The sequence below is a fragment of the Schistocerca cancellata genome, chromosome 6, assembly GCF_023864275.1.
Source record: "Schistocerca cancellata isolate TAMUIC-IGC-003103 chromosome 6, iqSchCanc2.1, whole genome shotgun sequence".
Classification (NCBI taxonomy): Eukaryota; Metazoa; Arthropoda; class Insecta; order Orthoptera; family Acrididae; genus Schistocerca; species Schistocerca cancellata.
In genome coordinates, this window is record NC_064631.1 from 405,408,369 (window position 1) to 405,435,052 (window position 26,684).

The 26,684-nt window shown below is 40.0% G+C and overlaps 1 protein-coding gene across 1 annotated transcript in view; it reads left to right on the plus strand.

The window, feature by feature from the left end:
• The window catches only part of LOC126088352 (cilia- and flagella-associated protein 161-like), a 122,515-nt gene extending 97,063 nt beyond the window's left edge, over window positions 1-25,452 (plus strand). Inside the window, exons 4-6 of the mRNA XM_049906489.1 lie at window positions 1,959-2,120; window positions 2,331-2,420; window positions 23,985-25,452. Coding sequence (XP_049762446.1) covers window positions 1,959-2,120; window positions 2,331-2,420; window positions 23,985-24,161 — 429 coding nt within the window. The 3' untranslated portion in view covers window positions 24,162-25,452. The remainder of the gene's footprint in view (window positions 1-1,958; window positions 2,121-2,330; window positions 2,421-23,984) is intronic.
• Window positions 25,453-26,684: the final 1,232 nt, after the last annotated feature.

The window sequence follows — 26,684 nt, forward strand, 5'->3', positions numbered from 1 at the left end:
CAGACAGGCTATACCTGATGAACTGGTGGGTAGCAGCTGACACTACAGGGCAGCACCCCCAAATGCTATGCACAACTTGGAAGGCCAAAAACAAACAAGCGAACATAAAATTCATGTGTAATAATAATAGAACATATGAAAATGCTCAGACCAGGACAAGAAGCTCAATGTGAGCATGGCCCCAAGCCCCAACCAAACCTTACGTATAACGACAAGAATTTTATATTAGAAATTACTAAAAGGATTAGCCAGTTAATCTTACAATGAAATATAATAATTTAATTTAATAACCAGTAAATCACATGGTACATAGATACAATAACTTAAATGGCTTGAAAGGTAACAGGCAAATCTTGGGGGCTACAATAGTAATTGTATTTTAAACAATAAATATTAATTTTCATGAAAGTGGCAAAACCTCATGATAGTTATGGAACTTAATTACCCAAGTGAGCCAAGATTCACTGGACCACTATCGTGTGCTTACCACAGCAATAGAATATTAATCAGTGTAACACCACACTCTGCCAAAAAGGTGTATATCATGCAGGAACAAAACTTTACAACACATTACCAAGGCATATAAAATCTCTTCCTGAACTGCAAAGCTTTAAAAAGTTTGTGACAGCCTACCTCCTGAAAAACCGCTACTCTTCAATCTCACAGTTTCTTATGCAAAAAAAAATGTAATTTGTATCTTTAATTGTAGAAATAAGTTATAAATATAAAGTATTTTAAAAATTTGTAATTATTAACTGTATAGATCCTATTTGTCATAAAAATTTAAATAACGTATGTTTGACATTTGCAAAACCAATAGCTAAAAAGGTTTTCTGTCCAATATCCTGTGTGCAATATATGTACTGAAAAAGAGATTTATATGGACAAATAAGTAAATAACAATTTTATTGTCACTACATCAGTCAGGGAAGCAGTAGCTTCCAACATAAATAAGACTCTAATTCGACCTCAGCAGACACTCACACATGTGGTGGCCTATGGCAGTTGATGTCATGTGGAACTGGCAAGATAAGCAGACATTGAACGAGTTGTAATTAAAAGAAATTTTAAAACACACAAATACGGCATCCAGATAATTTCAGATGAAGACCAAAGGGTGAATTTTATGCTTGAGGCAGTGTGATGGAGAACCAGAGCCAATCCAGGGTAGTGGGACCAACTTCAACAAGGGAGCATGCATGTCAATCAAGTAACAAGTACCTTACCTCCAAAGGGCAGAACAGACAATGCCAGAAAATGAACAGCACTCCAACACCCACACAGCAACTACACCTGGTTAATCCAGGGTAAACCGGCTTTATCGGCATTGGGCCCAAGTAGTGCTGACTAACACCACTCTATCAACCATCGGCTGCTTAGACAATCGTGTGCCCATAAGCTCCGTGAACAGCTCACTGTATGTCACATGTGCCTCTTCTCTCTCTCTCTCTCCCTCACTGTGACTGACTAACTGCTGATGTGGTCAACAACCTGCTCCAAGGAATTACAACCAAAGACTCAACTAACAGGTGACCGAAACACCATTTGGTGACTGGACAGAGATGGCAAAGATGTAAAAACAGAGAATGAGCTGACATGGCTCAGTATGCATAGATACATTTGTCTAAAAATTGCGTGAGGTTACATCTTAGTGCAAATGAATAAATAAAATTTTGTTTTGCGGGGTGCATTGTTTTGGTGTAATTTATCGACACCTTCAGGGGCCTGAAATACATTCACATTTTTAATCTTAAGTTGTGCTTATAAGCTACAAAAAGTTCTGCTCAGTATGAAAGTTTATTGTATGCAATGTGTGTGACTGGTATTCTACTTTTCTGTTTATACTCCATTAATGTACCCATTAATATACTGGGGAATGACAGATAAAGCTAATAATCTATACTTATTTGTTTCTGGGTATTTGAAATGGCACTAAAAAAAAGGTATGGAACTTGCAGCCTCTTTTTGTGGAGTCACGTATCCCCCAGATAAATATCGGAGTTGGGGCATCTGGCTTTGCTGCTATCATGCTGTCCTGTTACAACAACACTTGTTGTCGATGGCGAGCCCTGTATTGGGATTCCAGTAAACGCCCAGAGAGTGAAGGATCACCAGTTCCAGTAAGTAATCACCATGCTATAAAAATGCACAAAGACAGTAAAATGTAAGATGAGTACCTTTTTAAAATAGAGTCCTTTCCCGTAGTTCAGAAGTCAACTAAAAGAAAAATCTGTTTATTAGAGCCCTATTATCTAATAGTCTTTAGCAGCACTATTTTTTGTATTATTTAAACATCTTCATTTTTTAATTATTTTGTTTTTTATTTCCAGCCTCACAGTAAAATACTCATCAATCACTCAGCATCCAATAGAAATCTGGCAGTTGAACCCGGTATCTGGTTTCCAACATTTTTTGGAATGGTATGATTCACTCCTGTATGTCCCTCCATCACAAAAAAAACAGAGATTTAGTGAAATAACGTCATATTCAGTTGGCAATAAACACATTTTTGTTGTTTTTAGAAGTGGAATATTAATATTTCAGTAGCGTTTGACTGAAATATTCAAGTGTATTTCATACTGTAAATATGACTCTAAACCACTTCTTTTGTTTTCCTTTTCACTAGATGCTTTATCATTCTTTTTGTTGTGGGACAACAATTTCTACAATAGTAGTATGATTGCAACAGCCTGTTTCATTGAGAGTTTTACATGTAAAAGTCCTCCACTTTTGTTACTAGCACAACATTTTCTTAAATACATCTACATCTACGTGATTACTCTGCAATTCACAATAAAGTGCCTGGCAGAGGGTTCAATGATCCACCTCCAAGCTGTCTCTCTACCGTTCCACTCTTGAATGGTATGCGGGAAAAATGAGCACTTAAATTTTTCTGTGTGAGCCCTGATTTCTCTTATTTTGAAATTGGAGGAGAAAACTGATGATTGAAATTTCATGAGAAGATCCTGTCGCAACGAAAAATTCAATGATTGCCACTCCAATTCATGTATCATGCCTGTGGCACTATCTCCCCTATTTCACGATAATACAAAACAAGCTGTCCTTCTGTGTACTTTGTTGATGTCATCCATCAGTCCCACCTGCTGCAGATCCCAAACCGCACAGCAATACTCCAGAATAGGGCGGACAAGCGTGGTAAGCAGTCTCTTTAGTAGACCTGTTGCACCTTCTAAGTGTTCTGCCAAGGAATCTCAGTCTTTGGTTTGCTCTACCAATAACATTATGTATGTGATCGTTCTAATTTAGGTTATTTGTAATTGTAATCTCTAAGTATTTATTTGAATTTATAGCCTTCAGATTTGTGTGACTTATCGCATAATCGAAATTTAGCGGATATCTTGTAGTACTCATGTAAATTCAGGGTCAATTGCCACTTTTCGCATCATACAGATATCTTATCTAAATCATTGTCAATTAATTTTGGTCATCTGATGACTTTACAAGATGGTAAATGACAGCATCAACTGCAAAAAATCTAAGAGGGCTACTTAGATTGTCTCCTATGTCGTTAATATAGATTAGGAACAATAGAGGGCCTATAACACTTCCTTGGGGAATGCCAGATGTTACATCTGTTTTACTCGATGACTTTCTGTCTATTACTACTAACTGTGACCTTTCTGACAGGAAATCATGAATCCAGTCACACAACTGAGGCTATATTCCATTGGCACGCATGTTTGGTTTGAAGACACTTGTGAGGAATGGTGTCAAAAGCCTTCTGGAAATCTTAAAAATATGGAATCAATTTGACACGAGTACAAAGAGCTAGTTGTGTTTTGCAAGAAAGATATTTTCTGAATCCATGCTGACTATGTGTCAATCATTTTCTTTGAGGTACTTAATAAATTTCGAATACAGTATATGTTCCAAAACCCTACTGCAAATCGACGTTAGTGATATGGGCCTGTAATTCAGCAGATTACTCCTACTTCCCTTTATCGGTATTGGTGTGACTTAAGAAATTTTACAGTCTTTAGGCACGGATCTTTCTGTGAGCGAGCAGTTGTCTATGATTGCTAAATATGGAGCTATTATGTCAGCATACGCTGAGAGGAACCTGACCGGTATACGATCTGGACCGGAGGCCGTGGATTTATTAAGTGATTTAAGTTGCTTTGTTACACCGAGGATATCTACTTCTATGTTTCTCATCTTGGCAGTTGTTCTTGCTTGGAATTGAGGAATATTTCTTCATCTGTTTTGATGAAGGAGTTTCAGAAAACTGTGTTTAATAATTCTGCTTTAGTAGCACTGTTATCAGTGACTTCACCATTGTTATCATGCAGTGAAGGTATTAATTGCGTCTTGCCACTGGTGTGCTTTATGTATGATCAGAATCTCTTTGGGTTTTCTACCAGATTTTGAGACAGAATTTCATTGTGGAAATTATTAAAAGCATCTCACATTGAAGTACGTGCTGTATTTCGAACGTCTCGGGGATTTTGTGTTTTTTTAAATTTGGCATGCTTTTTTCACTGGTTCTGCAACAATGATCTTACCCATTTTGTGTACCATGGGGGATCAGTACCATCACTTATTAATTTACATAGTACATATCTCTGAATTTGCCGTCAATATTATCTCTTTGAAATCATTCCACAAGTTTTCTGTGCTTACATGATCAGATAGGAAGGAGTGAAGACTGTCTCTTAAAAAGGTGTTAAGAGCATTTTTATCAGTTTTTTTAAATAGATACACTTTGCGTTTCTTTTTTATGGTTGTATTCAGCCTAGCAGCAACTGCCTTTTGGTCACTAATCCCTTTATTCGTCATGATACTCACTATTTGTCCAGGATTATTTGTTGCTAAGAGGTCAAGTATGCTTTCTCAACCATTTATGCTTCGAGTGGTTTCATGAACTAACAGTTCAAAATAATTTTCTGAGAAAGCATTCAGTACAATTTCTGATGATGTTTTATGCCTGCCGCCGGCTTTAAACATATAATTTTACCAGCAAATTGAGGGTAGATTGAAGTCACAACCAACTATTATTGTATGAGTGGGGTACCTATTTGAAATGAGACTCAAGTTTTCTTTGAATTGTTCAGCAACTACATCTTGTGAGTCAAGGGTTCGGTAAAATGATCCAGTTAATTTAGTCTGATTGTCTGGTATAATCTCTATCCATACTATTTCACAGGAACTATCTAATTCAATTTCACTACAAGTCAAACTACTTCTGACAGCAATAAATACTCCACCACCAACTGTATTTAATCTATCCTTTCTGAACACTGTTAGATTGTTTGAAAAAATTTCGGCTAAACTTATTTCCAGCTTTAGCCAGCTTTCCGTACTTATAACTATTTGAGCTTCAGCCCTTTCTGTTAAGGCTTGGAGCTTTTGTTCTTTTCCAACATAGCTATGACAATTTACAACTACAATACCAATTGTTTCTACAAGTACTTTACTGTGTTTTACCTGCCTCCTTTTAGACAGATGCCCTTTCTGTGGTTCCCTGAGACCCTCTAACCTAAAAAACTGCCCAGTCCCTTTCATACAGCCCCCGCTATCCATGTAGCAACCTCCTGTGTGTTGTGGACTCCTGACCTATTAAGCGGAACCTAGAAACCCACCACCTGATACTGCAAGTCAAGAAATCTGCAGCCTACGCAGTCACAGAACTGCCTGAGACTGTGATTCAGACCCTCCATTCAGCTGTGCACCAAAGGACCACAGTCAGTTCTATCGATGATGATGCAGATGGTGAGCTCCACCTTAATCTTGGAAGCAAGGCTGGCAGACTTTACCATTTCTGCTAGCTGAGAGCATTTTCTATATTGGTTTGGAATTTCATACCTTTGTAAGTAACTCTTCATTGGAAAAAAATGTACGGAAACAGGAAGAGAGTGAAAGTTGCTGAGAGCTGTGGAATACATAACCTGGGGAAAAAAATTCAGACTGCAGGGGTAAGAAATACATTTTAGAAAGGTGGAGAAGGAAGTTAAATAGTAGAAAGCAACCTTATCTGTCACTATTGATTTATTGACGTTTTATTTTCATTCTCTCTCACACTTCTGGAAGTGCTTGTGTCAACTCAGTTCACATCTATAAATAATATGACCTGACTGATTCAAACATCTGATTAGAAATGTGTTGAATTTTGATACTAAGTGTGTAATTCCGTTGTGGTTTAAGACTAAAAACTATGTTTGTTTCAGTAGTTACAGATTATTCACCCACAGACTAATGAAAAAAGTCAAAACCAAAACTGGTAAACCAAAGAAGGAAAAATCCCTTTATATATTTTTGTATTTTGTGGGAGAGGGCAGGAAGAAAGTTTCAAAAAGATTTAAAATTTTGTGTAAAGTTGTTTAGAAATCGTGAAGTCCTCTCATTCTCAGATCACTGGGGAATATGTGTATTTATTTGTTGCTTATTTAGCCTGGCCAGATTAGGGCCTTAAGTCCCCCTCTTATATCTGACCGGAAACAACACATACAAAAAAATAGTATATGACAGTGACCAGAAAATAATTTTCATTATCAATAAAAATAGTAATTTTCATTATTGGTATAAAGAATAACTGTCAGTAATACAAACACTGTCCAAACAGGCCATGACGATCCAATAGTACCTACTGGCTGTCGTATTATCCTCAGTCCTTAGGCATCACTGGATGTGGGTATGGAGAGGTGTGTGGTCAATATACTGTTCTCCCATCTGTTGTCAGTTTTCGTAACTGGCAATAATAACAATAATAATAATAACAATAACAGTAAAATTAATAATGATGAAAAAATAATGGAGGAATTAAGAAAGTTATTGATTAATTATTATGTAAAAACTCAGTAATAATAATTTGCATTATTAATAAATAATAATAATTGTCAATAGACTAAGAATAATAGTAGTAAAACTAATAATGATAAAATAATGGATCCATTAAGAATCTCATTATCTACTTTAGCACCTGTGTAGCATGTTTTGTATTAGAAGAACTGGAATAGATGATGAAAGAGGGGAAGATTGAAATGAAAGTAACAATGGCTGCTAGGAAAGAAGATGATCTCAATAGAGAACTCTGTCGACAAGAGAAGGGAAAAGTGGTGGGAGAGGAAGGGTTGATGAGATTAAGCTGCAGAAGAGATAGCTATTGTGATAGAACGTGTTTCATTAGCTGTCTTTTGCAATTCAAACAGATTTTAATTTTTGTAATATTTTGGGGAAGATTGTTCAAAAGTCAGGTTACTGATACAGAAAATGATCTGAAGAACATGGCAGTATTTTGTAGTGGTTCAGAGAGGATTTTACTTGTTTGAGAACAGGTGTTTCTGCTGTTTTTTTTTTTTTCCTTCAGATATTAGTGTAATGGTTGAAGATAAATAAGAAGGAGTACAGTGATCAAGATGATGATATTTTGTTCATAGGCAGGAGTGATACGCACACATCACAAATGTATTACACACAAGAATTCATTGCCAATTACAGCCGATGTGAGCTCTCATATAAAATTCATATGAAAATAGCATCACCATAATGAAGGATAGGGAGTATTAGTGGCTCTGTGAGTTTCTTTTTAAGCTTGAGAGGAAATACTTTTTTTATACACTGTTGGCCCTCCAAGATGCAACACCCTGAAGGAAGCATCCAAATCAGGTGAAATTCACAGCATGCCTTTGCAGCGATGAGAGATACATATTTCAGCATAGGCACGTATCATGGCACCATTAGTGCCACCTGCAAGCACTGTATAGAGGGGCAACAGGCAGCCGTGTGGACATACTGGACTTGTTCTTTCGTTCAGTTGTTTTGTGTAAGCAGCTTCAGTATACCTTGCAGAAGACATTGAGCATCTTTTGAGCAAATTTCATAGTTTGACTGAGAAAGAATAGTTGCTTACTGGGATATTGTTGCTTATAGGGATTGCATATTATCCTTCAGAGAAATTGGTGATCATGTCAGACAGAACCAAGCAACTGTGATGCGGATTTGTAATCAATTAATGCAGGAAGGAATGATGGACCAACAGGACCAATTGCATGCACCTCATTGCGTTCCTGCATGTGGCAACAGGCATATTGTGTATGTGGCAGTAATGGATTACTCTGCCACATCATGAACTATAGCACAACAATTTTGTCTGTTACACAACAATCAGTGTCCGCATTTACCACTCGATGTTGTTAGCAGCAGAGTGGACTGTTCACAAGGCATCCATTCCTGTGGTTACCAATGAGTCAATGTCAAAGGCGTTTGCACTGGCCATGATGTAATGAATGACCGACATGGATAACCAGATGAAATGACATTGTGTTTACTAATGAATCCCTATTCTGCCTGCATCACCACAGTGGTCGGCTTAGAGCCTGGAGACACCATTCTGACAAGGGAACCTCCCCATCGCACCCCCCTCAGATTTAGCTATAAGTTGGCACAGTGGATAGGCCTTGAAAAACTGTACACAGATCAATCGAGAAAACAGGAAGAAGTTATGTGGAACTATGAAAAAAATAAATAAAATATACTAACTGAGTAATCCATGAGCAAGATAAGCAACATCAAGGGTAATATGACCTCAGGAACGCCGTGGTCCCGTGGTTAGCGTGAGCACCTGCGGAACAACAGGTCCTTGGTTCAAATCTTCCCTCGAGTGAAAATTTTAATTTTTTATTTTCAGACAATTATCAAAGTTCAGGCACTCACACATAATCAATTTTGCTCTCCAAAATTCCAGGACATGTTCAGATTTGCTTGGACATATGCAGGATTTGACTGTCTACACACGGAAAAATTTGAAAACGTTAAAAACATATGCTTTGATAGAGCACAGGAAAAACTGTGCGACTGTGAAACTGTTCCATTCATTTGTTGCAGTTTATGTGACAAATTCTTATGTTTTCATCACTTTTTTGAGAGTGATTATAACTTCCACAAGAAAACCTAAATCGGGCAAGGTAGAAGAATCTTTTTACCCATTCGCCAAGTGTACAAGTTAGGTGGGTCGACAACATATTCCTGTCATGTGATGCACATGCTGTCACCAGTGTTGTATAGAATATATCAGATGTGTTTTCCTGTGGAGGAATCGGTTGACCTGTGACCTTGCGATCAAATGTTTTCCGTTCCCATGGGAGAGGCACGTCGTTTTGTCTACTAGTCGCACAGTTTTGCGGTGTGGTCGCAAAACACAGACACTAAACTTATTACAGTGAACAGAGACATCAATGAACGAATGGAGAGATCACAACTTTGCGAAAATAAAGAGAGTAAACTTTTTACTTGACGGAAGACTTGAACCAAGGACCTCTTGTTCCGCAGCTGCTCACGCTAACCACGGTACCGTGGCACTCCTGAGCTGACGCTGTCCTTGATGTTGCCTGTCTTGCGCATGGACTACTCAGTTTGTATATTTTGCTTATTTTTTTCATAGTTCCACACAACTTCTTCCTATTTTCTCGATTGATCTGTGTTCAGTTTTTCGAGGCCTATCCACTGTGCCAACTTATAGCTAAATCTGAGGGGGGGTGCGGTAGGGAGGTACCCTTGTGAGAGATTGTTGGACTGTTGTCTTATTCATCGCCATACTGGCTCTGTATCCAATATCATGGTTTGGGGTGCTATTGGATTCCATTCCCATACCCCCATAGAACACACTGCAGATACACCAACCAGTCAGTGTCACATCTCTGAAATGTTGGAGCCTGTTGTCGCCCCATACCTTCAGAGCTTGCCAATGGCCACATTGCAATCAGATAATGCGCGATCACATGTGGCACACAATGTTCAAGACATCTTCATCGTCCATTGTATTGCATTTTTGCCTTGGCCTCCTTGTTCTTTCAATCTGTCACCTATCAAAAATTTCTAGTTGATGATTGTGGAATGACTGGCCTGGGATACACCATCTGCTACTACACCAGATCAACTTTGGCAATATGTGGAAGTGGCATGGGCTGCTATACTCCAACAACATTTCCAGAGCCTCTTTGATTCAATGTCAAGGTGTGTAGCAGCAGCTATAGCCAACAGTGATGATGACACTCAGTTTTGATTTCATTGTATTCCTCACTTCACATGGGACTGTATTTTCAATCCTGTGATCTTTGTACAACACGTCATCTCCTAAATCAATTTAATACTTGTCTTACTGTGTTAAACACTTAATGTAAGAGTATACCACTTAATGTGTAAATTATGGAAGCATTTTACATTTTTAAATTCGGTCAGTAATTAAATGAAACACTGAAAATCAAATTTTTGCTGCCCCTTGAAGCCATTAGATACACAACCTGCAACTGTAACTGGGTGACCATTGTAGCTGTTTAGTAACATAGATCACTGTCCTGACAGAATAAATATTTTTCAACAAGAAACTTTAGAAGATAACTGTGATCGAAACAAGACAGAAAAACCATCTACTTATAGAAATTGGTATACTCTTGCAGAAGCTGCCAGAATAAATTGTTCTTTTAGTCAAGGTTCCTTTGCCAAATAGAAGAAAAGGAAGTGTTGTAGACAGTGCTATTGCACAAGGATTTATTGGAAGTCTTAAGTATTAGATGAAAACTGGAGTGCTAAGTATGGCAGTAACAACTTGAAGTTAAAGGGGTTCAGATGGCTCTGAGCACTACGGGACTTAACATCTGAGGTCATCAGTCCCCCAGAACTTAGAACTACTTAAACCTAACTAACCTAAGGACATCACATACACCCATGCCCGAGGCAAGATTCGAACCTGCGACCGTAGCGGTCGCGCGGCTCCAGACTGAAGTGCCTAGAACCGCTCAGCCACACTGGCCGGCTAGTTAAAGGGGAGAGAGACTGGCAGCAGAAGCAAGTTTTTTTATGGGAATGTCTGTGCCAAACTAGGAAATCGTAATTTGCTCCACCAATAGATATGGTGCACCTCAATAGGCTGAGCAATCAGCATGTCTGAGAGTCACAGAGATGAGTTGGTTTCAATTCCCAGTACTTTCAGGTGTTTTTCTTGCTGGAAAGGCTGGAACAGGGTGCACTCAACATCTGGGAGAGCAGATTGTGAGAAAATGCCTCTCCATACCACATTCCAGTGATGTGTTGTTAGAGAATGATATGATCTTTAGAGACTGATTGCAGAGTCAGTTATTCATTGTGATGACTCTCAACCTTGTTGATGCCTGGCCTGTAATTTCTGTATAAATAACCAATGGAGGCCTGTAGCCTTTTGACTTACAGGGATAGTAAATCATTACTAAATTGGATATATTCATTTTACTTACATAAACTGAACTATTTAAATTTGATGAATGTCTGGAAAGTAAGTAATGTTTCTCAAACCAAAATTTATTTTTACAAGAAAGAATCTTTCTTAAACTATTAAACTATTTTTCTACATAGTTGCCACCATTGTTCAGGCATTTGTCACTGTGGGAAACCAACATCTCTGTGCCCTCTTCATAGGAAGATGCCTCCAGTGAAGACAGCCACTGCTGAACACAGGATGTTTCTTGCACCATTTTATGGTTATTGAGTTTCTTCCCGGAGGTGAAACCATCATTATGGTATGACAGTGTGAACCATAGAAAAAAGTTCAGTACACAATTCGAAACAAAAGGCATGGAAAGCTCAGCTGAGGCATTGTGCTGTTTCATGACAATGCACGTCCCCTTTCTGCTGGTGTTACTCAAACATCATTCACAAATTCAGTTAGGAGCAGTTTAATCACTCACCATATGGACCTGATCTCCCTCCTTCTCACTACCACTTGTTCTTGAACTTGAAGGGTAATTTTGGAGGAAGGCACTTTGGCAGTGTTCAGCAGTAACTGCGTTCACTGATAGTATCTTTCTATGAAGAGGGCAGAGAAAAGTTGCTTTCCTGCTATGACAGATATCTGAAGAATGGTGGCAACTATGTAGAAAAGGAGCTTAAGAAATGTTCTTCCTTGGAAAAATAGATTTCAGTTTGAAAAAATGTTTTCATAATTTTTTACCAAAACAGTACTTGCTTTCCAAATATTCCATGTATCTTAAATTTTCTGATTAATAATTTAACATTATGAAGAATAAAATAAAATGAAAGAGCGAAAATCATAGAACTACTGGGAATTGAATCCCATCTTGTGAACTTTAGTTTACACTCTTAACCATTTTGCTACCACACTGTTTCAAGATCTGATGCTCAAAATTTACTCATACTCTTGGCATAAAATTTTAGAGAGCATTTTACCTCATCCTATGGCCCACTCAGGTGACATATTCTAGGAACTTTAAGGGTCATCTACCTGCTTCTATTCACATAGTTTGAGCCAAATCAGTGAGCCTCAACTCACATCACCCTGTTATTAGATTTATGAGAGATCTACCTAACTCTTTAGATCTCATATTCTCATCCTAAGATCTACTGGAAAGGGGTCTATTTAGCAGACCATCTACAGAAAACACTTTCATAGTAAAAGGAGGTGGCATTTTTCCCTTTTGCTGTATTAATTTCATTTGTTCGTAACTAGTTTCAGCCTTCTAGGCAATTTCTCAAGTGATTTTGTGGTTCTGTAATGGAAAAATATGCCTCACCCTTGCATATTGAAATGACAGAATCTTTAAATTTGTGTTTTCTATTCATTTTTGTCCACAAATGCTCTCAAACTAACAGGACAGCCAACGTTTCAGTGTGTAAGGCATAGCTTTCTAATGGCCAGAAGGCTGAAACTAGTCACGAACAAATACAATTTATACAGCAGAAGTGGAAAATGCCACCTTCTTTTAAGAAACTCATTGCTGTGGTACCCACTATAAAGAGGGAAGAAAACTGTCATGCTAAATTTACTCACATACTTACCTTTTTTACGACCATCTATAGTCTTTTGACTTACAAGCAGAGTAATTGTAACTAAATTGAATGTATAAATTTTCACATGCATAGATTGAACTGTTTGAATATATTTAAACTTCATGATCAATTTTTTAAGGCTGCAAGGAGCAAAATGAAATAAAAAGAATCATGTTGGTGGCAGCATGAACCTAACATGGGCCAATGTATTGCCAGTCAGCATTCAATGTAGCTAACCACTCTCTCATGGAGTCGTTACTGAAATCACGCCTCAAAAACCCCTCAGATTCTACTCTTGCACAACACGTTACATGGAATTTCAAAGAAAAATACTGACCTAGTGCTGTGAGGTAGCATTCACAGTGTTGGAAGGGATGATGTCATATCAGAGCCTGTGCAGTCAAAATTGGACAACTGCATCTCATTCTCTGAATTGATCCAGAGCATGGTGGACCATTTCAGCGCTCAACACTGGTTTCTTGTTATCATGGAGTGAGCACTACAAAACATGTTTTTGTCCATTTTATTTTGATACCAGCAAACATTCAAATATAAACAGTGTAATTTCCATGTGATTTTACCTCCCAGTCAAAGAGAAATTTTATGTGATTTCGGGCTTACATTTACAGAGAAATCACACAATTTTAGTGTGATGTTTACAGTGTGGTGTAGCACATTAGCATATGATAACCAGCCCCCAATGTAAAGTAGATTTCCCGGTTTTCCTCTAGGTAGCCCAAGCGGTTCTGCCAGAGATTGCGGGTTGTAGAAACCTGCCCATTTCTGCAATATACATGACCAAAAATAGATCACAAGATATCCTGCCACCAGACAATATTTAGGCTGCCACATGGCCATCCGTCAGCAGTTCACTCTAAGCCAGGACTTCAGTTTGGACATCAATCCCGTGCTGACACTACCACGACTGCTTCTGCCGACAATCAGTCACCATTGATACGGACAATGCCCTGTATCACAACAGTGCCATTGATGGATCTGTCTTCATGATTGTGGATGCCATAAAACTTCACTTGAATTGATCTTGTAGTACATTGGCTGTAGACTGTTCCAAGGGAACTTTAAGTCTGTACCTAGGTGGAAGAACTTGAACCTTTTGTGAAACTTGAACTCTGTGCATTGATGGAGGAACTGAACATTAGTTGAATTTTGCTTTAGTTTGAATTTTGCTAGCATTTTCATTTGCATGACCAACCTGTTTGTTTACAAACAATGGTATTCAGCCAGTGATTTTCGGCTTCCCAATCACAGATTATTATTTATCGGAGTAGATGAGCAGTGGTTTTTGGCTTTCATAATAAACTTTTTGAAGAATCTTTGACATTGTCGTGTCACCTGTGGTGGGTTCTTCAGTGGGAGTATTCTTTTGGGTGTCTGTGTGAATGTTTGTGTGACTGTATGTACTGTTGCTGGAAAAAAGAGCTAGTCTCAAAAGTTGATTTGAATGCTATTTTCTGTTACATATTTCTCTCCTGTTTATATGTAATATTTTGTGCTGATGTTGGATGGAAACTTGTTGTTGCATGGAAACTTGCTTACAGTTGTTTTTAAGTTTAATGACAGTGTATTAGCTCGAAAACTTCTATTTTCATGCAAATTCTAAAACTGCAGTTCACTTGCAGTTTATTGCAGATTTCTGTAATTTGTGAACAAAACAAAGTTAGCACCTGGTAGTGTTTCTGTTCATACAATACAGATCATAAATCACTGCTATAGTGTTTGTATGATGGCTCATCTTCCACTCTGCCTGCGGCTACGTGGCGTTGTGCTTATATTCTCTCCATGTAGAGGCTGCTCCTGTCTTGATGTCATTCTAAAGAGGGGTTCGTCAGCATACTATTGGCTGACATCGTCTCACAGCCCTCCGTGCTCTTCCGTTCTTGATCATCATGCCGGCACTTGTCGTTACACTGGAACATTCCTCTCCCCAAAGCAACAGCCCATTGTCATGTAGGGAGAGCAACAACAGCAGGGGAGGCAGGAGTATGGATGCTTCAATGGACAGGAAGCTGTGACTGCAGGGGATGTCAAACTTCCAGCCATACCCTGCCACCCGACCTTCACTCTGTTGGAAATGTCCCCTGGAAAATGACCAGAAGGGTATGTGTTTACCTCCTCAGTCTAATAACCTGATGTAGAAGGCATCGGTGTTATGGTGTGTGTGGGTGGAGCTCCATCAGTAGGATGAGAGGAAGCAGAGGACACCCTCTGGTGGCTCCTGTGGCCACAGTGTCCTCGGGATACTTGAATCAGGGGGAAAGAGATACAGAAGGATCACTGTGCACATGACAGTGGTAAGTTGATTGTGATGTCGATGGTGCAATCCGTATGGACCTGAAATGAGATACATGCAAGCACCAAGTTGTCAGACTATCTCACCCCGCACCCACCATCTGCTGCCACTAAAAACCCTATAAAACACAATATCATGCAGCGCAAAGCGATACCTGTGATCTTCCTTGGCCACCGGATGCTGAGGAGAGTGGAGCATGCGGAGTAGTGCTCAATGGCGACAAGACATGAGGCAATTCCGCCAGCAATGGTCCATCTCATGTGTGCAAATGGTAGGAGGAGAGAAACAGTTGCAATGCTTGATTCCTGGTGTGTGTGGAGCGAAGTTTGGCCAACTGCTGCTTGAAGGTTCTGACAAAACATTCCAATTCACTGTTTGACTGTGGATGGAATGGTGAACTAGTTAGATGCTGTATGCCATTGCGTTCACAGAATGTTTCACATTCATTTGACGTGAACTGGAACTGAGGGCTGTTGTCTGACACTATGATTTCAGGTAAACCTTCAAGGCAAAAAATAGAGGATAACACTTGAATTGTGCTATGTGACATTGTCACATTCATTGGCACAGCAAAAGGAAACTTGCGATATGAGTCAACCACAATCAACCAATGAGTGTTCCAAAAAGGTCCCGCAAAGTCTATGTGCACACGTTGCCATTGTGATTGTGACTTAGGTCAAGCAGAGAATTTTTGTGGTGGAGCGGACTGATTTTCCACACATGCATGACACTGTGACATCATCTGTTCTATTTGGGTGTCCATACCCTGTCAAGTACAGTGTCGACGCACTAACTGTTTCGCATGAACAGTCCCCCAGTGTCCTTGGTGAAATAACTGCAACGCTTCTGTTTGCAAAGCTGTAGGATCAACACACATGACTGTCCTCTGCCATTTTGTACAAGAATCAGACCTTTCTGTATAGTGAGGCTATGTCAACATACAAACTATCAGCACACTAACAGAATTCTTTATGTTATGCAAGTAACGAGGCCAAGATGTGTGAATGTATGTAAGCAAAATGCTCAAATCTGAATCAGCTTCCATGTCCTGTGCAATTTTCCTGTAGTTCAGTGGAAAAGATTGAAGCAATTCAGAATCCTGGGCATCGATGTGACAACAAGGTGCAGCAGAAGTTTCAAAGTCTGAATCAGGGCCAATCAGAAGACGTGAAAGTGTGTTAGCATTACCATGTTGCACTGTCAGACAATACACAATCTTGTACTGGTATTGAGATAACAACAAAGCCCATCTTTGCAATTTTTGGGCAGTTCGTACAGGAACTGGTTTTGTCGGATGAAACAAGGCTTGTGATCCGTTACTAAGTAGAATTTTCTGCCATACAAAAGTGGTGGAATTTGGTGACACCTTACCCAATAGCCAAAGCCTCTTTCTCAATTTGTGAATAGTTACACTGCGCTTTGGACGACACTTCTGATGTGAAAATGATAGGCCTGTCTGTATCACCAATTCTGTGTGAAAGCACTGCACCGATTCCGTAAGATCAAGCATCAACTTGCAGTGCAACTGATTTGTCAGGATCAAAGTGAACTAAGCATTGATCACTGAGCAATGCATCTTTAAGTTTTTGAAAAGCTTGTTGACGCTTGTCTGCCCAAACAAAGGGAACATTCTTGTGACACAAGAGTTGCAATGGAGCTGTGATTTGTGCAGCATTCGGTATGAACCGAATATAATAGTTCATTTTCCCTAAGACTGACTGCAATTCTGGGACATTGCAAGGAACTGGCAAATCTTGTATGGCTAAAAAATGTAACTGAAGGGGCTGTACACCTTAATTGTTTATGACATGACCAGGATACTTCAGCTCACGTTTAAAAAAGTCACACTTGTCCAGTCTACACTTTAGTCCTGCATCAGATAACACACAAAACAAAGCACAGAAATTTATAATATGATCTTCAGGTGTATGACCTGCTACAACAATATTGTCAAATAGTTTGAGCAGTTTGGCACTTGAGCAGTCAGCTGTTCCAAATACCGTTCGAAAATGGCAGGTGTGTAAGCACTGCCAAAAGGCAAACACAAATATTTAAACAAGCCCAAATGAGTATTCACTACACACACTTTTTGAGATTCTTCATCAAGCATTATTTGAAGATATGTGTCGTACAAATCAGTTTTTGAGAAGTAGCAACCAGTGCCTAATCTGTCCATGATATCCTCTGGGCGTGGCAAGGGGTAAGTATCAATCACAGCTTGTGGGTTGACCATAGACTTACAGTCAACAGAGAGGTGAATGTGACCTGAAGGGTTGGGGAGCAAAACCAGTGGACTTGCCCATTGGCTAGCTTGTATGGGCGCAACATCTCTGCTATCTTGCAATTCTTTAAGTTCAGCAGTGATGTTCTCCTGAAATGCAATGGGAACAGGTCTGGCATGGCAATATTTTGGCTGAGCATTGTATTTAGAGTAATATGTGCAACAAAATTGTTAGCCTTACCTAAACCTTAGAAAAAGAGTTCTGGGAATTCTTTCAGCAAGCTAGCTACACTGTCTTTTGCGTGGAATGCAGACACTGGCAACACATTGTTCTGAATGTGAAAGCCAAACAAATCAAAGAAATCAAGACCAAATATGTTCTCACAATTGCGTAATTGTAGCACTGTACAAGTTACTGTTTGTGTATGCGAGTGAGACTTGGCAGGCAAAGTACATTTTCTGGAAAAGGTACTGTCTTGTCCATTACAAGCTGTCAGCTGCATACTAGTTTTAGACAGACGTGGGGTGCTTAACATTTCATATGTTGATGATTCAGCAATGTAACAGAGGCACCTTTGTCCAGCTGAACTTTCCCACATTTCCCACAAAGAAGCAAATAAACATAAAGTTTGTTGGACTGGCTTAGCAGTGAAGAAACTGCTCGCTTACTAGTTTTGCTAATGCCTGTTGCATATTTTGATTATACTGCATTAATGATGTGGGGCTTGTGACTAGATTTTTGTGAGTGGGCCAAATTCTTATGTTTGTTCTGTTGCACACATATGGATTGCACATGCCCTTTCTTGCCACAGGCGTAACACTGTGCTTGTCGGGAGGGGCAGTGTTGGGATTTGTGCAATGAATAACACCGAGGGCATGACTTAATTCTGTTCACTTGTGTAGCCACCTGATTAGCAAGCTGCTTATGTGGCGTGGAGAGTTGTTTATGCGGCATGGTGAGTGCAAGTTGCTGCTGCCAAATGGGCCAGTCGCAAACGAGGGACTCAACCTGACAAATTGCTGGCTGCTCAAATTTATCGGCTGGCAGGATACCTGAATTGTACAGATCTAGTATTTGCACTACTTGCTGAAATGATGGATCAGAATGTATCAAAAACTGTTCTCTGAGTTTGACATCAGTTACATTGTACATGATCGCAACTTAACATCTGAATATAAAGCACCACAAGCACATTTGAATTTGCATTTCCTCATCATACTCTGCAAATCTGTTACTCACGTGCAATAAGTTTGTTCTGACTGTTTTTTACAATTAAAGAATCGATACCTAGCTGCTACCACATTCGCTTGTTGGTCATAATAGTTAGCAAATCTACAACCTTATCGTATGAAAGTTCACTCAGAGTGGCACCAGGAAATAACTTCTGAGTGAGTCTCCATTGCACTTCCTACTGTGGACAATAAATATCGGAGCTTCACAGTACCTGGTACTTTGTGAGCAATTTTGTGGGCTTCAAACTGTTGCAACCACTCACTTGAGCCATTCCTCTTCTTGGGGGGGGGGATGTTTAAGGGGGACTAAACAGCATTCCTCTTCTTGTTCATGAAAGTGCCGAAAAGGCATTATAGCACTTGGAGCTGCTGTAGGTGTTGCTTGTGCTGCATTAGTAGTTTGGTTCACCAAGAGCTACTGTACCATGTTTAGCAGTGAGGATATTTGCTGGCTCTGCTGAAACATCTGTATTAGCTGCATTGCATCTAATGCTGGCAGCTGTGGCACCTGAGCAGGTGGTGGGGTATGTGGGGTGGGCATGTTGGAAGAGACAAATGCAATAAACAGAGAAGGCAAGCAAGTAATATGAGTACAAAAGCAAAGAAAATTTCTGCAACACCCACCTGAAAACACTGATTAGCAAAAATGTGATAAGAGACTGTTAAAGCAAGTAAACACCCTTGCAAAGGAAAGACAAAGAGAATTAAGGCACCAGCAAAACACAAAAGAAAATTCAGTGGCCGTGAGGCACGTGGTGTTTGAATCCTCGTCGTCAGTATTATGTTCTGCCCACTCATCCAGTATAGGGTGCCTAGAAAGCTGTTTTCTCAGATCGATAGACAACAATTCAGGCAAATCGTATTAATGGAGTTTATTACAGTAAGTTAAATTGACAAAACTTAACTTTGTGTATTCACAAAGGTGTGTCACAAGCAATTGGCGACATGCATATAATCAATGTCCTTTAGTATATACAATTTCAATGCAAGCAAAACAGTTCAATTCATAAGTCATTTGTATGATGGCTTGTCTTCCACTCCAGCTAGGTGGCGAGACACTTACGCTCTCTTCGTGTAGAGGCCGCTCCTGTCTTGGTGTCAACCTAGAGAGGGGTCGTCAGCATACTACTGGCTGACGTCATCTCACAGCCCTCTGCTCTTCCATTTGATCGTGATGCCAGCACCTATTGTTATGCCGGAAAAGGATCATGTCATGAAATGCTGATACAGCATCTTGGAATGAATCATGTTGCTGCTGAGTTCATCCCACAGATCATGACTCAAGACCAGAAAGACCTTCACCTTGCAATCTGTGAAGAGCTTTTGGATTGCACAAATGAGAACATGTTCCTTTAGCGAATCATAACTGATGATGAGACAGTCTATGGTTATGATGTTGAGGCCAAGGTTCAGTCTTCACAATGGGTCAGGAAAGGTTCACCAAGACCCAAAAAAGCTCATCATGTCAGGTCAAATGTCAAAGCCTTGCTAATAGTTTTCTTTGAGTTTGAAGGATCATCATGAATTCATGCCACAGGTACATGTTGTGATGTCAATGAGAAAAGGTGGGAAGGAAATGAGAAAATGTGAGAAGGAAACAGCCTGAAATGTGGCAAGACAATTCACAGCTCCTGCATCATGAAAATGCACCCTTACATTCATCCCTGTTGGTGCACAACTCTTGCACAAAAAACGAAATAACTGTGCTGCCTCATCCACTGTACTCCCCTGTGGACTTTTTTTATTTCCAAAGCTGAAAACTTCATTGAAAGGATGATGATTTGCAGTGATGGACGAGATAAAAGAGGTGTACCAAGACTGCTTCCAGAAGTGGAAATAGTGTTGGGAGCGGTGTATCAAATGTGGAGGAGAATATTTTGTAGGAAACTATCCACAATAAGTAAAAGGTTACTGTAGAAAAATTTTGTGGACAAAGTTCTAGAATTTTTTGAACAGACTTCATGTATCTAGCCCTCCACAAATTGCAAAGAAGTAATGAATATCATTCGGTCTTTGAAATCCTCCAGTCTTACGAAGCATGATGACTGCAGTATTAATGCATTAAAATGTGTAGACAAAATGATAATGTAAAAGAATCAGGCACCTTCCCAGCGAGACTAAAAATAGCTCAGGTAACACCAACCTTGAAAAAAAAAGGTGTTGTTGTAGTGGTCTCCAGTCCTAAGACTGTGAAAGCTTCTTCATCTCCAAGTACCTACTGCAACCTACATCCTTCTGAACCTGTTTAGTGTATTCATGACTTGGTCATCCTCTACCATTTTTACCCTCCATGCTGCCCTCCAGTACTAAATTGGTGATCCCTTGAATCCTCAGAATATGCCCTACCAACTGATCCCTTCTTCTATTTAAGTTGTGCGACAAGTTTCTCTTCTCCCCAATTCTATTCAGGACCACCGCATTAGTTACGTGATCTACCCATCTAATCTTCTGCATTCTTCTGTAGCACCACATTTTGAAAGCTTCTATTCTCTTCTTGTCTTAACTATTTATTGTCCATGTTTCACTTGCATACATGGCTACCTTTCATACAAATACTTTCAGAAAAGATTTCCTGACACTTAAACCTATACTCATTGTTAACAAACTTCTCTTCTTCAGAAACACTTTCCTTGCCATTGCCAGTCTACATTTTATATCCTCTCTACTTTGACCATTATCAATTATTTTGCTCCCCAAATAGCAAAACTCATTTACTACTTTAAGCGTCTCATTTCCTAATCTGATTCCCTCAGCATCATCCGACTTAATTCAACTACATTCCATTATCCTCGTTATGCTTTAGTTGATGTTCATCTTATACCCTCCTTTCAACCACTATCCATTCCGTTCAACTGCTCTTCTAGGTCCTTTGCTGTCTCTGACAGAATTACAATGTCATCAGCGAACCTCAAAGTTTTTACTTCTTCTCCATGGATTTTAATACTTACTCCGAACTTTTGTTTCTTTTACTGCTTGCTCAATATATAGATTGAATAGCATCGGGGAGAGGCTACAACCCTGTCTCACTCCCTTCCCAACCACTGCTTCCCTTTCATGTCCCTCAACTCTTATAACTGCCATCTGGTTTCTGTACAAATTGTAAATAGCCTTTCGCCCCCTGTATTTTACCCCTGCCACCTTCAGAATTTGAAAGAGAGTATTCCAGTCAACATTGTCTAAAGCTTTCCATAAGTGTACAAATGCTAGAAACATAGGTTTTCCTTTCCTTAATCTTTCTTTTAACTTAAGTTGTAGGGCCAGTATTGCCTCACATGTTCCAACATTTCTACGGAATCCAAACTGATCTTCCTCAAGGTTGGCTTCTGCCAGTTTTTCCATTCATCTATAAAGAATTCATGTTAGTATTTTGCAGCTGTGACTTATTAAACTGATAGTTCGATAATTTTCACATCTGTCAACACCTGCTTTCTTTGGGTTTGGAATTATTATATTATTCTTGAAGTCTGAGGGAATTTCGCCTGTGTCATACATCTTGCTCACCACATGGTAGAGTTTTGTCAGGACTGGCTCTCCCAAGGCTGTCAGTAGTTCTAATGGAATATTGTCTACTCCCGGGGCCTTGTTTTGTCATAGATCTTTGAGTGCTCTGTCAAACTCTTCATTCAGTATTATATCTCCCATTTCATCCTCACCTACATCCTCTTTCGACTCCACTGAGCTCTTTATATTCGTACAAGTGGTTCTCTTTCCTCTGAAGGTCTCTTTAATTTTCCTGTAGGCAGTATCTATCTTACCCCTTGTGATATATGCCTCTACATCCTTACATTTATCCTCTAGCTGTCCCTCCATAGCCATTTTGCACTTCCTGTTGATCTTGCTTTTGAGACGTTTGTATTCCTTTTTGCCTGCTTCATTTACTGCATTTTTATTTTTTCTCCTTTTGTCAATTAAATTCAGTATCTCTTCTGTTGCCCAAGGATTTCTACTAGCCCTCTTCTTTTTACCTACTTGATCCTCTGCTGCCTTCACTATTTCATCTCTCAAAGCTACCCATTCTTCTTCTAATGTATTTATTTCCCCTGTTCTTGTCAGTCGTTCCCTAATGTTCTCTCTGAAACTCTCTACAATCCCTGCTTCTTTCAGTTTATCCAGGTCCCATCTCCTTAAATTCCTACCTTTCTGCAGTTACTTCAGTTTTAGTCTGCAGTTTAGTCTGGTACCTTCAACCCCCACAAACCAACCAACCACTCTACAGTCCACAACCAATAAATTGTGGTCAAGAGTCCACATCTGCCCAAGTAAATGTCTTACAATTTAAAACCTGGAACCTAAATCTATGTCTTACCATTATATAATCTATTTGAAACCTTCCAATGTCTCCAGGCCTCTTCCATGTATACAACCTTCTTTCATGATCCTTAAACCAAGTTTTAGCTGTGATTAAGTTATGCTCTGTGCAAAATTCTACCAGGCAGCTTCCTCTTTCATTCCTTACCCCCATGCCATATTCACCTACTACTTTTTCTTCTCTTCCTTTTCCTACTATCAAATTCCAGTCCCCCATGACTATTAATTTTTTGTCTCCCTTCACTATCTGAATAATTTCTTTTATCTCATCATACATTTCTTCAATCTCTTCATCATCTGTGGAGGTAGTTGGCATATATACTTGTACTACTGTGGTAGGCGTGGGCTTCGTGTCGATCTTGGCTACAATAATGCGTTCACTATGCTGTTTGCAGTAGCTTACCGGCGCTCCTATTTTTTTTTTTTATTTTTTTGTATTGATTACTAAACCTACTCGTGCATTACACCTATTTGATTTTGTATTTATAACTCTGTATTCACCTGACCAGAAGTCTTGTACCTCCTGCCATCGAACTTCACTAATTCCCTCTATATCTAACTTTAATCTGTCCATCTGAATGGGGGACTATTTTACCTCCAGAATGTTTTACCCAAGAGGACACCATCATCATTTAGCCATACAGTAAAGCTGCATGCCCTTGGGAAACATTACAGCTGTGGGTGACAAATACAAAATTGAAAATGACAGTCCAAACTTAACACTCACTGTTTTCTCAAAATTATTTTAAAAGTCATGTGTAACAGTATTAAGTTTTCACAGCAAACCCAACCTAATGTTTGAAAATCAATATATATCAACACCCGTCAGCAGCTGAAAGTAATAAATTAATTCTAATTTCATCTCCATGAAAAGGATCTATAATATGCAGGATTAAACTTGTCTTTTAAACTCTGAAAAAGTAACACATCTGTGTAGGTAAAGATTGGTGCTGGCTTGAGAAGTTACAGGTTCTTGTTCCTTTTTTTCAAAGTAAGTGCACTGCACAGTGCACTATTTAAAAAACTTTTAGGTTTTAAAAATCACACATAATCCTTTTTCAAAATGAATTAATATTTTTAAATGATAAAACAAAACAATAAAAAAAGATGTCATTAGATAAACGTTTGTCATTACAGGAGTGTGAAGTATCAGTTCATACATGCAAAGATGCTCAAAGAAGAGAGACTGCAGAAAATCATTGGATGTTTGGAATTCAGAAGCCAGATGACATGAAAGTGGCATGTTCAGAAGCTCCATCAACAACTGTTGATCAGCCAAAGGGTGAAAGTCAGCAGCCAGATCCTGAAGAATGACAGAGTCTAATATTTTCATTACTTCTGTGAAACATTTGGTTGTTTTGTATTCTTCATATTTGTATTCTGTAGAGAGAAATTTTTAAATATTGTTTATAAAAGGGCTAAGTTGTACAGGCAGTAGTTGTGTTGCTTACATATGTGCCTTAAATGATTTTGCAGCACAGTTTAAATACTTTAGGTCAAAAGAGACCGCTCATGGTAAAGCAGAGCTGTTGAGTTGGTAGGCGTACACAAAGAAAGAAAGGTTGCTAGTTTTCAGTGTTATCCTTTGATGAACTAGAGTGAAATACACAAACACACTCACACAAACGCACACACATGCCTATGCTCCTACATGGTACTTGCTAGACTAACAGTGCCAATGCTGTTCTGCAGCAAGTGGTAGAGGCAGTGTCATGTGCGGTGGGTAGAGGGAGAGGCAGGCAGGAGGCCAGGGGAGAGACTGTGCTTGAGTGGGTAGCAGCACAGAAGGAGGCTCCTGTTTGCCTGATGGGAATGCAGGAGGGAGAGGTGGCAAGTGTATGGGCTTGCACAATTGTAGTGGCCAGTTGGAAGTGGCACATGGTGCGGGCGACCTGGGGATGTGAATTTGGAGGGAATGACCAGATGGAGGAAGGGGAAACTGTTGGGTGGAGGGTTTTGGGACAGTGGGTTACCTGAGATTGAGACCACAATGATTATAGGGTGGAGGTTGTGTTGTAAGGATAACTCCCACCTGCTTAGCCCAGAAAAGCTGGTGGCAGGGGGAAGGATCCAGAAGGCTTGGTTTGTGAAGGAGCCTTTGAAGTTGAGCATGTTGTGCTCAGCTGCATAATGTGCCACTGGTTGGTCAACTTTGTTCTTGACAACAGTCTGGCAGTGGCCTTTCATCCCCATGGACATCTGGGTGATAGTCACACCAGTGTAAAATGCTGTGCAGTGTTTGCAGCAGAGTTGGTAAATAACATGGCTGCTTTCACAGGGTACCCAACCTCTGATAGGGTTGCCTTGATCTTCCATGGGGTATGATTCCTACGTCAAGTCAAGAGGCTGGGAGTGGGATTGCCATAGGAATGCACTAGAATGTTGTGTAGGTTGAGTGGGTAACGGACCACCACTTTAGGAGGTTGGGATGGGTCTGGAGTAGGATGTTCCTCATATCGGGGAATGGCAAAAGGTAATGAAAGCCCTGACCCCTTGGCTGTTCCAGTCCAAGGGGGTAATGGGTGATAAGGGGGGCACTCCTTTGTAGCTGATTCTTGGGGTTAGTGGGAGGATATGGCACAGGAAATCTGTTTGTGGAGTAGGTTTTGGGGAGCTGTCGCCTGTTTGTGAGGTCTTCAGCATATTGGGCAAGGGAGTTCTCATTTCTGCAGAAACATTGTCCATTGGTGGCTGGGGGGGGGGGGGGGGGGTTGATGTAGAAGGGATGGCAGCTGGCAGCTGTACTATAACTGAAATGGACATCCCAAGATCCTCCACACCCCTCCTAAAGTAATGTTCTGTCACCTGTCCAATCTACATGACATTTGTAGTCCATGCCTAAACCAGCCCCACTCCCAATGCCTTGACACAGAAATCACATCTCTGTGGCAGACCAAGGTGCAAGATCTGCTCGGACACCAGCCCGCCACTTCCTACTCCAGTCCTGTTGCAGGCTAGCCAACTCCGTTGTAAACACTGCACAGCCATACCAAATGTTGGTATAACTAACAAATGTTGGTATGACCATCAAACTGTTGTCAAGAACAAAGTTGACCACCTGAGGCACAACATGGAGCTGAGCACAAGAGACTCAACTTCAATGGCTGCTTCACAACCCAAGCCATCTATATAGTTCCCTCAACCAACAGCTTCTCTGAACTACACAGCTGGGAATGGTTCTTAAAAATTATCCTCTGCTTCTGTAATAATCCTGGTCTCAATCTCAGGGAACTTACTGTCCTCACACCCTCCACCCAGCAGTTTCCCCTCCTTCATCCTGTAATTCCCTCCCAATTCATGTCTCCAGATCGCCTTCAGTGTGTGCCTCTTTTCATCGGCCACTATAATCATGCCAGTCCATATACAAGCCATCCTTCCCTCCTGCACTCCTAGCAGCCAAACCAGGCACCACCCTCCAAACCCCTAGCCACCTACCCCCAATTCCTCCTTCTTGCCTCCTACCTCCCTCTCCCTCTACCCACCCCACCTAACGCTATCCTAACCACAACCACTCCATCTGCTGAAAAATAGCATTGTGGCAATGTCAGTATAACAATGTAGGCATGTGTGTGTGAGTGTGTGTGTGTGTGTGTGTGTGTGTGTGTGTGTGTGTGTGTGTGTGTGTGAAAGGATAACTCCAAAAGCTGTCAAGTTTTCTTTCTTTGTGTATGCCTATCGACAACTCATTGCTTCTGCTTTTCAGTGAGTGATCTCCTTTAATCCTAAAGTATTCACAATCCACAAGAACTTTATTACTACATTTGCAGAAAAATTACTTTTCATGCATAATGCATATTTAAAGAGGTAATGTGTCGTTATAAAGGTTAGTAACTGGAA